This window comes from Miniopterus schreibersii (assembly GCF_964146895.1).
Source record: "Miniopterus schreibersii genome assembly, chromosome: 14".
NCBI lineage: Eukaryota > Metazoa > Chordata > Mammalia > Chiroptera > Miniopteridae > Miniopterus > Miniopterus schreibersii.
The window spans coordinates 51,184,602-51,197,364 of NC_138114.1; the positions used below are offsets into that span (position 1 = coordinate 51,184,602).

General features: G+C 57.4%; 1 protein-coding gene across 1 annotated transcript in view; it reads right to left on the reverse strand.

Annotated features, from left to right (window-relative positions):
- Nucleotides 1–12,253, reverse strand: part of INPP5A (inositol polyphosphate-5-phosphatase A) — a 134,192-nt gene extending 121,939 nt beyond the window's left edge. Inside the window, exon 1 of the mRNA XM_081158094.1 lies at nt 11,950–12,253. Within this exon, the coding sequence (XP_081014220.1) occupies nt 11,950–12,024 (75 nt within the window). The 5' untranslated portion in view covers nt 12,025–12,253. The remainder of the gene's footprint in view (nt 1–11,949) is intronic.
- Between the last annotated feature and the right edge of the window lie 510 nt (nt 12,254–12,763).

Consider the following 12,763-nt stretch of genomic DNA (forward strand, 5'->3'; position numbering starts at 1 on the left):
TCAAAAATGATGCTACAGTAGCCAGGGAAAAGCAAACCGATCTTACAGCCTCCTGAGTGGCCCCATTTCAAGGACTGGCAGCACCAAAAGTTGTTGAGTGTACGTGTGTGATGCGCACATATGGACGTTGTATGAGTTGAGCACATGTATGTGTGGGACACACACCCATGCAAGTACGTAACCCTGTCCGGGCACACTGGGCAGGCACCCAGGGATTCGCCCACAAGATGAGTGGAGGGCTCGGCGCTCAGCGCTTTGACGGTAAGAAAGGAGAGGGACTCCTACTGCCCATGGGTGTCTGTGAAGACATTCAGCATGTTAACTCAGTGGGTGAACTCCACAGCAGCAAAAATACCAGGTAAACCTCACAGTGCTACGACATGCCAGGCTCCGGAGAGGAGCAGGGTGCCTGACCCACGAGCGTGCTGCTGATGGGGAGGGGACCTATGTATTTAGTAACTTCAGTACAGGGAACTCTCGGCCCGTCTGTGACAAGGAAGGGCTGGCCTGGGGGTCCCTCTGCTCCATGCTCCAAGACACTAGATGTGACAGATGCCTGGGCACAGGGCACTGCTTCCCATTTCGAAGAAAGCAGACCCAGAACATGGGTACAGGCCTGGCAGCCCTGCTGCCGGACACCAGGGGCAGCACAAACCCCAAGTCAGCGCCACCCAGCCTGGGATCTGGACTTCCTCCCTGAAAAGCAACGAGCTGCTGGAGCCAAGTTAAATTCCAGGAGGGAGTGCCTGTTAATTCTCCTACAGTATAAAACTTCATCCTTCACCCGCAGCACAGACTCCTGATGCAGCAGTTGCCACAAGCGCTGAAACCAGTCTGGCTGTGTTGGCTGAGCTGAGAGCAGCTCGAGTGCCATGCGGAACACGGACGAGGCAGTTCAGGCCTTCTGAGCCTCTCTACACGCTTTCCTCATTATAGAAATCTAAAATTAGCAAGGTTAGGGTCACAGACATCAATTTTCTCCTAGAAACTGGGATACAGTTTTAACTTTCTCCCCAAGCGGAATTTTATTACACTGAGAGAGAGAAATGGGGAGTACACGTGTTGGTGCTCGCATGCTTGCCATCCTTGGTCCCTCCGGAGGTGTTCCAAAGCGGATGGGTCCTCCAGGCTGCTCCTGTGCACCTCGCAGGGCACCCCACCCAGGGCACCGATGCTTTCTGGCTGCACTTCCCCGAGCTGCTCTGAGCTCCTCACCCTTTGGCCTGGCCCTGAGCCCCACTTCTTCCCCTTCCGGACTGGCTCACTTATCAGTAGCTTTAAAAGTACTGATAGAGCACAGGCAGCTCCCTGGCCTGAGTGTAGGCAGGAGGGAGCTGACAGTCCACACTGAAGGCCCCGCCCTGGGAAGGCCAAAGTGGGCTAAAGCAGGGACACCACCCACCGAACCCTCCCAAAGCCACAGAAGTGGGGACATTAGCTGCAGTCCCCAGTGCATGAGAGAAACAGGGGCTCCAACACAATCTGACACGCTGCCTCTCAGCCCGCCGCTTCTGTGACTCACCACCCACGCCAGCCCCGCACTTCCAAGCGGGCCCACTCTGTTTCAAGCCTCTGCTTCTGCTTCGAAGTAGCCCCAGCGGCCACCCCTTCCTTACTTCTCTGGGGCTACTCCCACGCTCTGAAGCCTTCGCCTGGCCCTGGCCACTTGCCCCAGGAGGCCGTCCGTAGTCTTCACACCCAGGGCATCTCTGTGTCCTAAGTCACCCTCATGTCCATCTCCTGCTCCTCTCAGCAGCCAGGGCAGCCCAGGGACCAGAGCACAAGCCCTGAGCCAGGCTGCCCGGTCCCTCTGCCCAGAAGGTGGGCTGTACCTCAGCCCTGTTAAGATGAGGAGAGAAGAACCCCTGCCTCAGAGGAGGACAGTCCCAACCACATGCCAGGCATCTCGGCTCCATGCAGTCAAACCATGGCTCTGCCTGCTGGCTCCTGGATCTGCCTGAGGCCCGCTCCTCACACCCCGAGAAAGCCCTCCCCAGACTCCTAGGACGCCCCTCTCAGACCCCTCCTGTCCTCACCTCTCCTGGCCTCAGCCCAATGACCCTCCCTTTACTGTTTCCTTGTTCTCCATGACCTCACCTGCTCTCCAGGCTTTACCCACAGACCCCTCCTGTCTTAGATTAGGAATGGTGGGGGAAGTGTAGGAAATTGGGGGGAGGGGCAGGGAAGACAGCACATAGAGGCTTTAGGAGCCTCCCCCCAGGGGCCCAGGGGCCCAGGGGCCGCTCCCAGCACTTGGCAGCTATGTCGAGCCAATTCAGAGGATGCCCACAGAGGCAGTGAGCTGATGGGAGCACTGCCATGGGGAGGCCCAGGGGTGCTCCCTGCTGAGCCTCCAGCCCCTGGAATGGGGCCCAACTCCAAGGAAGAACTCATTAAATATGAGTGAATGGAAAGCCTAAGGCCGCTGGGCCAGCTATTAACAGTCCCTAAAAATCAGCTTTCCTGGACCCCTCATCACCTGCACACATGCAAACTCAGCCAAGGTGGAACCTGGGCAGCATAGCAGAACCACCCAAAACCTGCTGGCCTGCATGAAGCCCAGACTTCCTGCCCTAAGTACTCTCCCTCTAAAACACCAAGTGCCCCCTGGGCCATGTATGTAAGTCAGGACAGAGCCCTGGGGAGAGGGGGGGTTCAGAAAATTAGATGAGACTCTACCTGGCCCTGGTGACAGTCTTGGAATCATCAAATTGGCCACCAGGGTGCCACTTTTGTTTCCTGGTTGGTCAGGCTCCACTGCTCACCCAGACTGTTTGCAGCATTGATAACCACGACCCCCCAGTCCCTGCATGCCTCCCACCTCCCACCTGGATTACGCACAGTATGCGCTGCCTGGATGCAGGGCGAGGGTAGTGACAGCGGTACTGCAAAAACAGGAAGTTGCAACAGATCTGAAAACCGTAACGGTGATGGAGAAAAGAAAAGCAAAACATATGTGACTTGGACAGATGTCATTCTTAACAGAATGAATCTGTCTGAAAGTAAGCCCCAACTCACCCCAAATTACAATGCAGCAAATGCATAGGGTAAATACTCAGTGCTTGGTAAACACTTGCTGACCTGGATAGAGCCAGTGCCCACTGATGTATCCCAATCAATCCTGGGACCTGGAAAAGGCGCAGGCCTCTGAGCACGCCTGGAGGGCATCTTTGGGCAAACTAGGAAGGGTGGGTCTGTCCGCTCCCTAACCCTTCCGTGCCTGCCTGTGGGGCTCCCAGGGGCTCTGCAGAGGAGGCCTCATGAGAGTTTTGAAAGCACTGACCACTCAACCCAGCTCTCAGTCCACACAAGCAGGCTCGCCCACGTGGCCAGACTTCCCTGACCCAACTCTACACTCTCACCTCTTACAGAGCCAGCAGGTATCCACCAATGGTCCCCCAAGTGTCGAAGGAGGCAAGATAAGGTGCTCCGAGTGGGGGTCCATGCTGGGGTTGGAGCAGCTGCCCCCACACTCGTCCTCAGGACTCTGTCCTCCTTCATCTGCTCTGTGGACTCTGGGACTAACGAGCAGTGTGGTTAACAAAGCTGCTGGACCAAAAGGACCCCGATGCAGCCCCCTTCCAGGTGTGCCACAGGGCCCTGAGCACATGCCCTCACCCAAGGATGGCCAGGCTCAGAGGGGAGGGCTGCCTGCCTCAGGCATCCACAAAGACCACCTGCCATGGGGCCAGCAGGGACAGTCCCTGCAATGCCACGTCTGATGGGGACAGCAGGAGGCCAGGCCAGGGAGGACGCCTCAGAGCCTGAGTGCCCATCACCTCCAGGCACAAGAGGGAGACTGTTTTTCTAAATGGGGAAAGAGGACCCAAGTGGTGTTTCCTCTTGTTCTTCTAACATGGAGTAGGTGGAGACATGGGATCTGACACCTGCCCCCCGCTGTCCTGCAACGGCACTGTGCTAACCAGATGACAAGCCCAGACCAAGACAGCCATGTGCCTACCAGGAAGGTGACAGACCCTCTGCCCCTGCAAGGCTGAACCTCCCATCCCATGCAACTTCAGTAAAAAAGCTGCCAATTCATGGAAATTCTCCACCTGCGAGTCTTCGATGGCCAGGTGAGTGCACATGGAACAACAGCCCCATAGGGGGCAGAACTATCAGAGAGGCTTGTGAGGCAAAGGGAGCAGGTGGGACAGCCCTTTGAATGGGCCGTCATGCCCAGAGGCTGGGGGCAGAGAATTCACCTGCTAGAGGCCCTCTGCCCTAATCTGGATCTGTGTCCATCCCATCCAGGGGCAGTGGGAGGGGAGGCTGTGGACACCCATGTCCCTTCCAGGAATCCTGCCTGCCACCGTCTGCTCCTAAGGACTAATATCGCCAGAGGGATCTGGGCCTTTCCCAGCTGCCTGGAGGACTGACTGCCCCCAGTCGCACCCATGCTCTGGGTATCATGGGCCAGGGGTATCATGGGCCTGAACATAGCAGGGTTCAGGAACCCAGTGGCCTCACAGCTCTTTTGATTCCCTATAGCTGTCCACTCTGCCCCTACAACCATCTACGTAGAACCCCAAACCCCGCCCCTGCCGCCAAGGGTCAGAGGCCAGCACACCAGAGTGGAATGTCATGTGATGAGATCTGTATCAACAGGGAAAACTGACAGGACCAAGCACAAAGCTACAACCAGGTCAGGGTGGGGCAGGGGAAGTGCTGCACAGAGGTGGTGACAGGAGGGCCAAGGGGCTCCTCAGGAGAGAGCGGCTTAGGCAGAAGCACGACAACGGGGAGCAAGGCCTTTCCAGGCAACAGAGGACCACCCAGTGTGTTGCTACAAGTGCTGGGTGGGGCACAACAAGGCCATCCCCTTGGCACAATCTGGGGACAGCTGATGGATCAACCAGGAAGCCCGAGCACTGCTCAGCCCTGGACACAAGTAAGGATGAGGCTGCCACCCCAAGGAGGCTCTCAGCCAGGAAGGAGAGGACAGAGGCCTGCCGAGGAAGGAACCCAGGGACACCTGACAACCCCAATGCCACACACCTGCCAGGCCCTCCTGTACCCTGCTTCTGTTCCCTCCTGTACCTGCCTCAGCCACTGTGCCGGGTGTCATTCTTATTTTCCTGACACATCCAGGCCAAAAGAGGCTATGTCACATGCCTACAGGCACATGTAATGAAAGGCAGAGAGGATCCCAGCATCTACGCCTCCTGTGTCCCTGCATGTCCTTGCAGACACTGGAGTGTGGCCTCACACAGGGCCTTGGGGCGGTCCCCTCCACTGATACCTGGGCCCAAGCAATGCCTTCTGCTTTTAAATCTCCTTTGGTTCCCAGAATAACCGCTAGTCATTCAGAGAAGTGGGGCAGGAAGGAGGGCTGTCCTAGCCCAGGCCAGTGAGCCTCGAAACCAGAGCCAGTGCTGCATGTCCAGGACACAGGCCCAGACACCAGTTCCCATGCTCCTGGGCCACAGCAAGATGAGCCAGGAAGGCCCAGTGGACAGGAAGTTGCCAGGGTGCAGATGGAGGAGGTGGCAGGTTCAGCGTGGGCTTCATGGTACCAAGGCAGTGCAGGGAGAGCCACCCCAAGCACAGGGCATTCTGCTGACAGAGGAGAGGCTGCAGCCTACAGCCCAAGTTGCATCCCCAACCCCATCAGGTCCTTGATGGCGCAAGAAGACAAGCCCCTGGTCACAGTGGAGCACCAGTAAGAGGCTGACCCCAAGGCCATGCTCCCCGAGAGAAGGTGAACTTATTTTTATTCACTGAAGGAAAAATAAAACGAGCGTGGGTGGCACCAGTGTTCTTCCCTGACAGGGCACCTCATCAGCCCAGGAAACTCGGTGCTGTGTGCAGCACCAACACCAGCCTTGGGGTAGGACCTGTCACTCCCCAACCCGCTCCAGATTGTCCCATCCTGACCGCCATCTGGGGACCTGAGCCACTTCCCCATCATCCCTGGTCACGGGTACACCCCTTACCACCACACAGTGCAGTCAAGATGGGACAGTGCTGCTCCACCCTGCAAGTCTTGCTCGCCTCCTCCCTGTGATGGATGGAGCTGTGGGTCCCTCCCTCATGGACACTCTGCTCCAATGCCATTGCCATCTCCCAAGACAAACCTTGTAGATTCAAATTTTAAGTTTTAGAAAGCAGTGCAGGTGGGTGACTGAGATGCACTCAGACCCTCCGCTGTCTGACTAGCCACCAGGCCCTGCGCTGGCCCCCCACCTCCTGGATCCCATTCCTGGATCAAGCCTACCTCCCAATAGGAAACCCCGCCACCCACCTGCCCAAGCAGTTGCTGAGGTAGTCAGCACTTAAAAGGCCATCACTGTAGTCGCTTATGGAGCCCTGCCACCTTCCCCCATGCACCTACCCCCGGCAATCATCTCCCCTTCCAGACAGTGGGCTCTACAGGGCAATCCACTGGAGGCAGGCCTGGTCTGATTTCTATACTTCTGAATGACCCCAGCAAGGGCCTCTCTCCCCGAAATCTGGCCATTGCCCACAAAAGACAGATCCCAGGGGCAGCGCAGCCCCTCCTCCCCTGCTCCTGGAAGGACATGCAGACCTCCATGGTGATGGTGTGCACCATGGGGCCACGCAGGCCCAAAACTCAAGTGGAGGGAACTTTCTCAGGGATGTCCCACCAGAACGTGACTTCTCAGAGTTAGCCAGGCTGAGAGGCAGTGGACGTGTCCCTGTCCTCCAGGGCTGTCCAGCAGGCCCACCTGCAGTGCTCACTCCACTGGATTCAAACAAAATATTTAATACTTTACATAGAAGAACTGGCTCCCCACCCAGTGATCTAAACCCTCCCTCAGCGATTGGAGAACTGATAAAAACAGGAAACCCCGCAATGACAGTGTGAGCTCTTGGAGGCTGGCCGACAGCAATAGAGCACGGCCTGTGAGGTCCAGGACGAGGGCAGGAGGACTGGGAGGCAAGTGTGGCTGCATACAGACCTTCGCCATGTCAGCTTCCAATGAGAACCACATCTAAGGCAGGCATGGCATGGTGCCTCAGAGGGGGAGAGGTGTACAGGGTGTAGACGCGGTTTCCTGACACAGAGAAAGCAGCCCTGTAACTGTACTGAACTCAGGACCACCGTCTTATCTGATCCTATCACCATGGGGATGGGCGGGACCCCATTTACAAGAGTCCCAAACTCAGCAAACAGACCAAATTCCCACAGAGAAAGTATACTGAGATCTCAGATCACAGGCAGTAATGCCACAGGCAACCCCCATGGGACCATGGGACCAGGAGGGCAGGGAGGAGACTGTGAAGAGGCCACCAGTCAGCCCCCAGCCCGCTTGGCACACAGAATCGGCTTCTGGGCTGCGTGGAGAGCAAGGGTCACTGCTTCCCCAATCTCCTGGAGAACTGGGCACTGGCCTGTGCACTAGGCCCCAGGCGACAGCACTGCATACTGGGCTAAGGGTCTGGGTCTCCTCCCTGCCTCCTGGTGTCCGAATAGAGATGGTACTCAGAAGCCTGAGTCTAGCTGAGCTCCCAGTAGGTGAGTGTGGCTACAGAAGGATGGCAATACTGGGAGGTAGGGGTGAGGGCTAGAGCCAAGTGCATGGTGTCCAGGCAATCAGGGAAGGAGTCTTTGAAAAGAGACAAATAATAAGGAGTACTGGGCAGACGTGGAGGACTGAAAGGCAAGTGTGGCTGCACATAAACCTTCGAAAATGCAGAACGATAGGAGCTCTGGGACACGGCAAGCATGCTGCACAGTGGGGCGGTTCCCTGGGAAACAGTGAGCAGGTCCTAGACAGGGTCAACATGGAGTCACCGAAGAGCTGCAATGCCCCTCCAGGCATTGCCCAGGATAAAGAAAATGCACGTCCATGCAAAAACCTGGGCACGAATGCTCATGGCAGCACTATTCCTAATGGCCAAGGTGGAGCAGACCAGGTGCCCATCGTGGATGGGAGATAACAGACTCCGGTGTGTCCATGAGGAGATGAGAGCTCATCCTAAACAGGAACGCAGCTCTGACAGGTGCTAATGAGAACATGCGTGAAAGAAGCCAGGCGCAAAAGGCCAACAAGCTACTCCATGTGGGAACTGTCCAGAATCCGCATACGCCTAGAGACAGACAGGAAACTGGTGGTTGCCAGGGGCTGGGGATTTGGGGAGATGGAGAGAATGGGGAGGGGGACAACTAAGGCTACTGAGTTTCTTTTTCAGGTACCAAAAATGTCCTAAAATTGGCTGGTGATAGTTGCACAACTCTGTGGATACACTAAACCACTGGTCTGGACACTGACATGCTAAAGTGTATATAGTGTGATGGCTTCTCAGTGAAGCCATTACCAAACAAGTCCTTGAAGAGCAGGGGACCCAGAGTCAGAGGCCCTCTGGCATAGGTCCTGGAGGAACCCACCAAGCCTGCAGATGGGGTGCTGGGCAGAGCTGGGAGAAGAAGGCTGAGGGCAGCTAGTGGAGACCATGCTGCATGCAGCGAGCGGTAGAAGTGAGGAAGCCCCACAGCAGCACAAGGGGCCATGGGTTCAGGGAGTTTTGGGGGTGGGGCTGGAACTAGGGCAAAGAGGGCAAAACTGATGGTGCAGGGAAGAGAGGGACAGTGCCCCAGGTGTCACCCACCCTGCTTGACCCAAGGGAGCAGCTTACGGACACCTGCTATCTGCAAAGGCCTGGGAGGCCTACAGCCTGGTTAGTGATCCTTAGCAGAGCCCAGTTACACAACCAGTCTGCAAGCCCTGAGTAGAGGGCTGCACAGGGGTTGACCAAGCAAAAAGGGAAACCAGCTCAAAGCTGACATTTAGCTCCGAGTAGGTAGCAGGACAAAGGCCCTATAGGCAGACACCCAAGAGCGAGCTGTGATCTCAAAATCCTACCGCCTGCCTAGGTCTCCTTCCCAAGAAACAGCCTTACCATGTAAGGGTGGGACCAGCTCTGAAACCTCGGCCTGTGAGACTCACCTCTCGGTTTACTCCTAGCAAAAATGTAAAGAACCTAAAGCTAGGAACCTCCCTTGTCAAAATCCAGCACCTCAAGCAAAAACAATTAGGGATGTAGCCCTGGCCATCCCCTTCCAGGCAAGTAGGAGTCCCACTGGGGTCACAGAATAGCCACAGGGCTCTCTGAGGGCAATCTGGGGGTTGCTGTGAACCTGGAAAACTCCCAGGTGCCCCAGCCATGTCTAGAATCCCAGCTGGGAGACAGCCATGCAGGTTTGGGAAGGGCCACAGCTAAGACAGAGGTCACCAGAGTGAGGGCCCAGGAGACCTGGTGAGTGTTTAACTGGTCACAGCTATGTTCCTAGGTTCATAATAATACAGCTCAGTGATTTCCCTTCCCATCCTACCATTCTCCCAGCTAGTGCAACTTCAGCTTCAGCTTCAGCTTTCCTCTTTCTACCCACCGATATGGTAAATATAGGTAGTTGTAACCTACATAACCAACAACTCTTCGGGGTCCTCCATAATTTTTAGGAAAGTAAGAGGCAAAAGTTTAAGAACCAATGTAATGTAGGTATTTATTGCACCCTGGCCTGTCATCACAGCGTGAGAAGCAACCTGAGGGGCCCTCTGTGGGTACTCATGTGGCCTGACCATTCTGGGGGACACGATGGAGCAGAAGTGCTGACCAGGTGGGAGCAGGATGTTAGGGCTATGACAGTTAAAGTTTACATCCAGAGTTTTAGCAGTGGTCACCTCTAGAGGGGCAGGAGGTAACAAGGGAAGATGACAAAAACCACTAAAGCGAAAACACATCACCCAGCACTGTGCACAAAAGGAAAAATGCCCTTCACAGCAGGGCACGTGTGTTTCTAACTCAGGCACCCTTCCTCCTACATCCATTCATCACCCTCCAGGAACAGGCCAACTCCCTGGCCACAACCTGCAACTTGGTTTCCCACATGCTGAAACTGTCAAGAAAGACTCCCTCCCAGGCCTCAGTGCTGTCCAGAGTGTGGTGGTCAGCATGGGAGCATGTCATGCCAGGACACAGTCACCAAGCAGATCCCCTGAAACCTATGATATAGACCAAGGTCTCACATTTCCTCCCCTCAAGAACTGGCCGCTTTCATGTCCAGGCTTCTCTCCCACAAGCACCACACCAAGTCTCAACAAGGAAGGCGCCCGACACATGGGCGAGACTGTTGGATGCCCACCCCGCTGCCACTGACGGCGGATGCTCCTGCCCTCGAGCTGTTCCACACAGTAAGAAACCTGCGTTACAGACAGATACCTCTGTACCAGCCCTTCAAACCAAAGACATCTTGCAGAATTAACCTATGCTCTGTTTTCAAAACAAATGTTCCTTCCAGGGGTAAACATAATGCAAAGCTCCATACAGCCTTCAAGAAAAATGAAAATTCAAAGGCAACATGTTGCCAAACAAAAGTAAATTAAGTTACCCGCCTGAATGTCAACAGAGGGAAGTCTACTGTTGAAACACAACAAAAATGCTAGAAGTCAGAATCACAGATTACGGCGAAGGATGTTTGCACAGCAAAATTCTTTTCTCTTTGAGTCTAAAATGCCCCGCCATGCTTCATTTTCCTGACATTTCTGAGGCTTTGAAGCCACAGCTAACGGATCTGAATCATCTGAGCAAAGCCCTGTTACAGTGGCATGTTACTGGAAAGCCGAGAATAGAATGCTAAATATACAGACACACACCCATACCGGGCACTTTTGAAGAAAATCATGAAACGTGAAACTAGATAAAGTTGTGACAAAGTCAGAGGGAAAGCAGTTCATCTCCACCAGGGAAGTATAATGCTTGGACTCCTGGAAGTTAAAATAAGAAATATATGAAAAGAGCGCCCACCTTTTATTAATAAACTCAAACCTAGCCAGGACATGGCTTAGCTTACTGAAACACCTCACCCATGGTTACTGCCGGGCACAGCAAGAGCCTTCTCCCCGAGCCTAAGCCATGCTGGTGTCAGGGGTCCACACCCCCAACGGGCCATCCCCGCACCTACTGCTCACCCAGGGAGGGGAGTGGAGGACGTCACGGGCCTCATCTGTGCCATCACCTTTTTTCTTAAACAAGCACGCCCCTTGGAGCCGCATTCTGCTTTATTTGGGTTGGCAGTTTAAGTACCAACAGCGGGTGGCACCGCCACCGAAACACCGAACTAGGTCAGCCTTGGCCTGCCTCGGGAGCTCCAGTGCCCCGGCCTCGCTCCCTCATCCCCCAAGGGCCGGTGAGGCCCAGGCGGGAGCCCCTAGAAGGCGAAGGCCCCAGGCAGTCAGCATCCCTTTCTAGCCACCAAGAGCTGCTCAGCATCTTCCTTCTAAAAGCAGCAGCAAAGTCGTCCAGGGCTTTCAACAAGAAGCCCCTTGTCTGAGAACTAGAGAGTCTCAAAGTTACAGGGTAAAGTGAGGCGCCCGCACCCCGGGGGGCTCAGTCAGTGAGAGCCGGGTGGACAGGCAAGTGGCCAGGGGCCAGGGCCCAGGGGGGGTCAGCAGTCAGAGGCCAGAAGTCAGGGGCTGGGGTTTGGGGACCGGAGTTCAGAGCTAAGGTTTAAGGGGATCAAGATTCTGGGACCAGGGTTAGCACCACATTCCGGATTTGGGGTTCCTGGACGAGGGTTCTGGGGTAAGGGTTTGGGGACCTTGGACAAGGATGAGGGCTGGGGTTCAGGGACCTGGGTTCTGGGGTTGGGCTCAGCCTACAGAATGTGGAGGCTGGGTCTGGGGGACCATGATTCCAGGGTGCCAGGCAGAGCTCAGGACACTGGGCTCTGGGGTGCAGGGTCGAAGGGTGGTACTGGCGTTCTGAAGACCACTGTTCAGGGTCCAGGGCTCGGGGTTCGGGGTTCAGGGCCCGGCGTTCCAGGGCTCAGTGTCCGGGTCCGGGCCCCAGGGTCCCAGGGCTCGGGGTTCAGGGTCTAGATCCCAGGGCTCGGATCCGGATCCCGGGGTCTCGGGGCTCCGGGCCGGGGCTCAGTGTCCGGGGTCCCGCGCTCAGGGCCGGGGCCGGCGCCGCCGAGGCACTTACGTCGTCGAAGAGCGAGCCCACGTTGGCCGTGACCAGCAGCACCGCGGTGCCCGGGGCGGCCGCCTTCCCCGCCATCGTGGCCTGGCCGGCCGGCCGGTGTCCGCGGGCCGCGCGTCAGCTGCGCCGGGGGGCGGCCCCGGGGCGCATCGCGGGCTCGGCGGGTCGGGCCGGGCCGGGCCTGGCCGGGGTCCGGCCGCGCGCTCGCTGCTCTGGCTGCTCTGCGGCCCGCGCCCGTCGCTCTCCGCCGGCGCCTCACCGCGGCCCGCGCGCAGCCATTAGGAGCGCCGCCTCCAGAGTCCCGCAGCGCCGCGGCCGCCGAGCTCTGAGGCGAGGCCCGCTCCGGGTCGGGGGCGGGGCGTGCAGGGGCGGGGCGTGCGCCGTGGGCAGGGCCTGGGGAGGGGCGGGGCCCTGGGAGGGCGGGGCTGTCGGGAAGGCCTGCGTCGGGCAGGGCGGGGTCTTGAGGGGGCGGGGCCTACGAGGGCTCGCGCGTCGGCCTGGGATGCTCGGGGCTGCGCTCCTGTCAGTCAGCGAGCGGCCGCCCCAGCCCACCCTGGCCCACCCCGCCCGCGCCGTGGCTGCGCGCTGACTCCGCCCTCCTCACTGCTTTGACGTCACGGCCGGGCTCGGAAGGTGCTCCTTAAAGGGGCCGCGCGCGGCTCCGCTTCTCGGACGGGCCTCGGGCCCTCGGTTCAGCGGGTGGCCGTGTGCCGTGCCCGCCCCGCTCCGCGGCGCCCCCGGAGCCGGAGCACGTGGCCCCGCGCCTATCCGTGCGGACCCTCAGAAATGGAAGGAAGAAGAGGACAGGCCGGGGCGG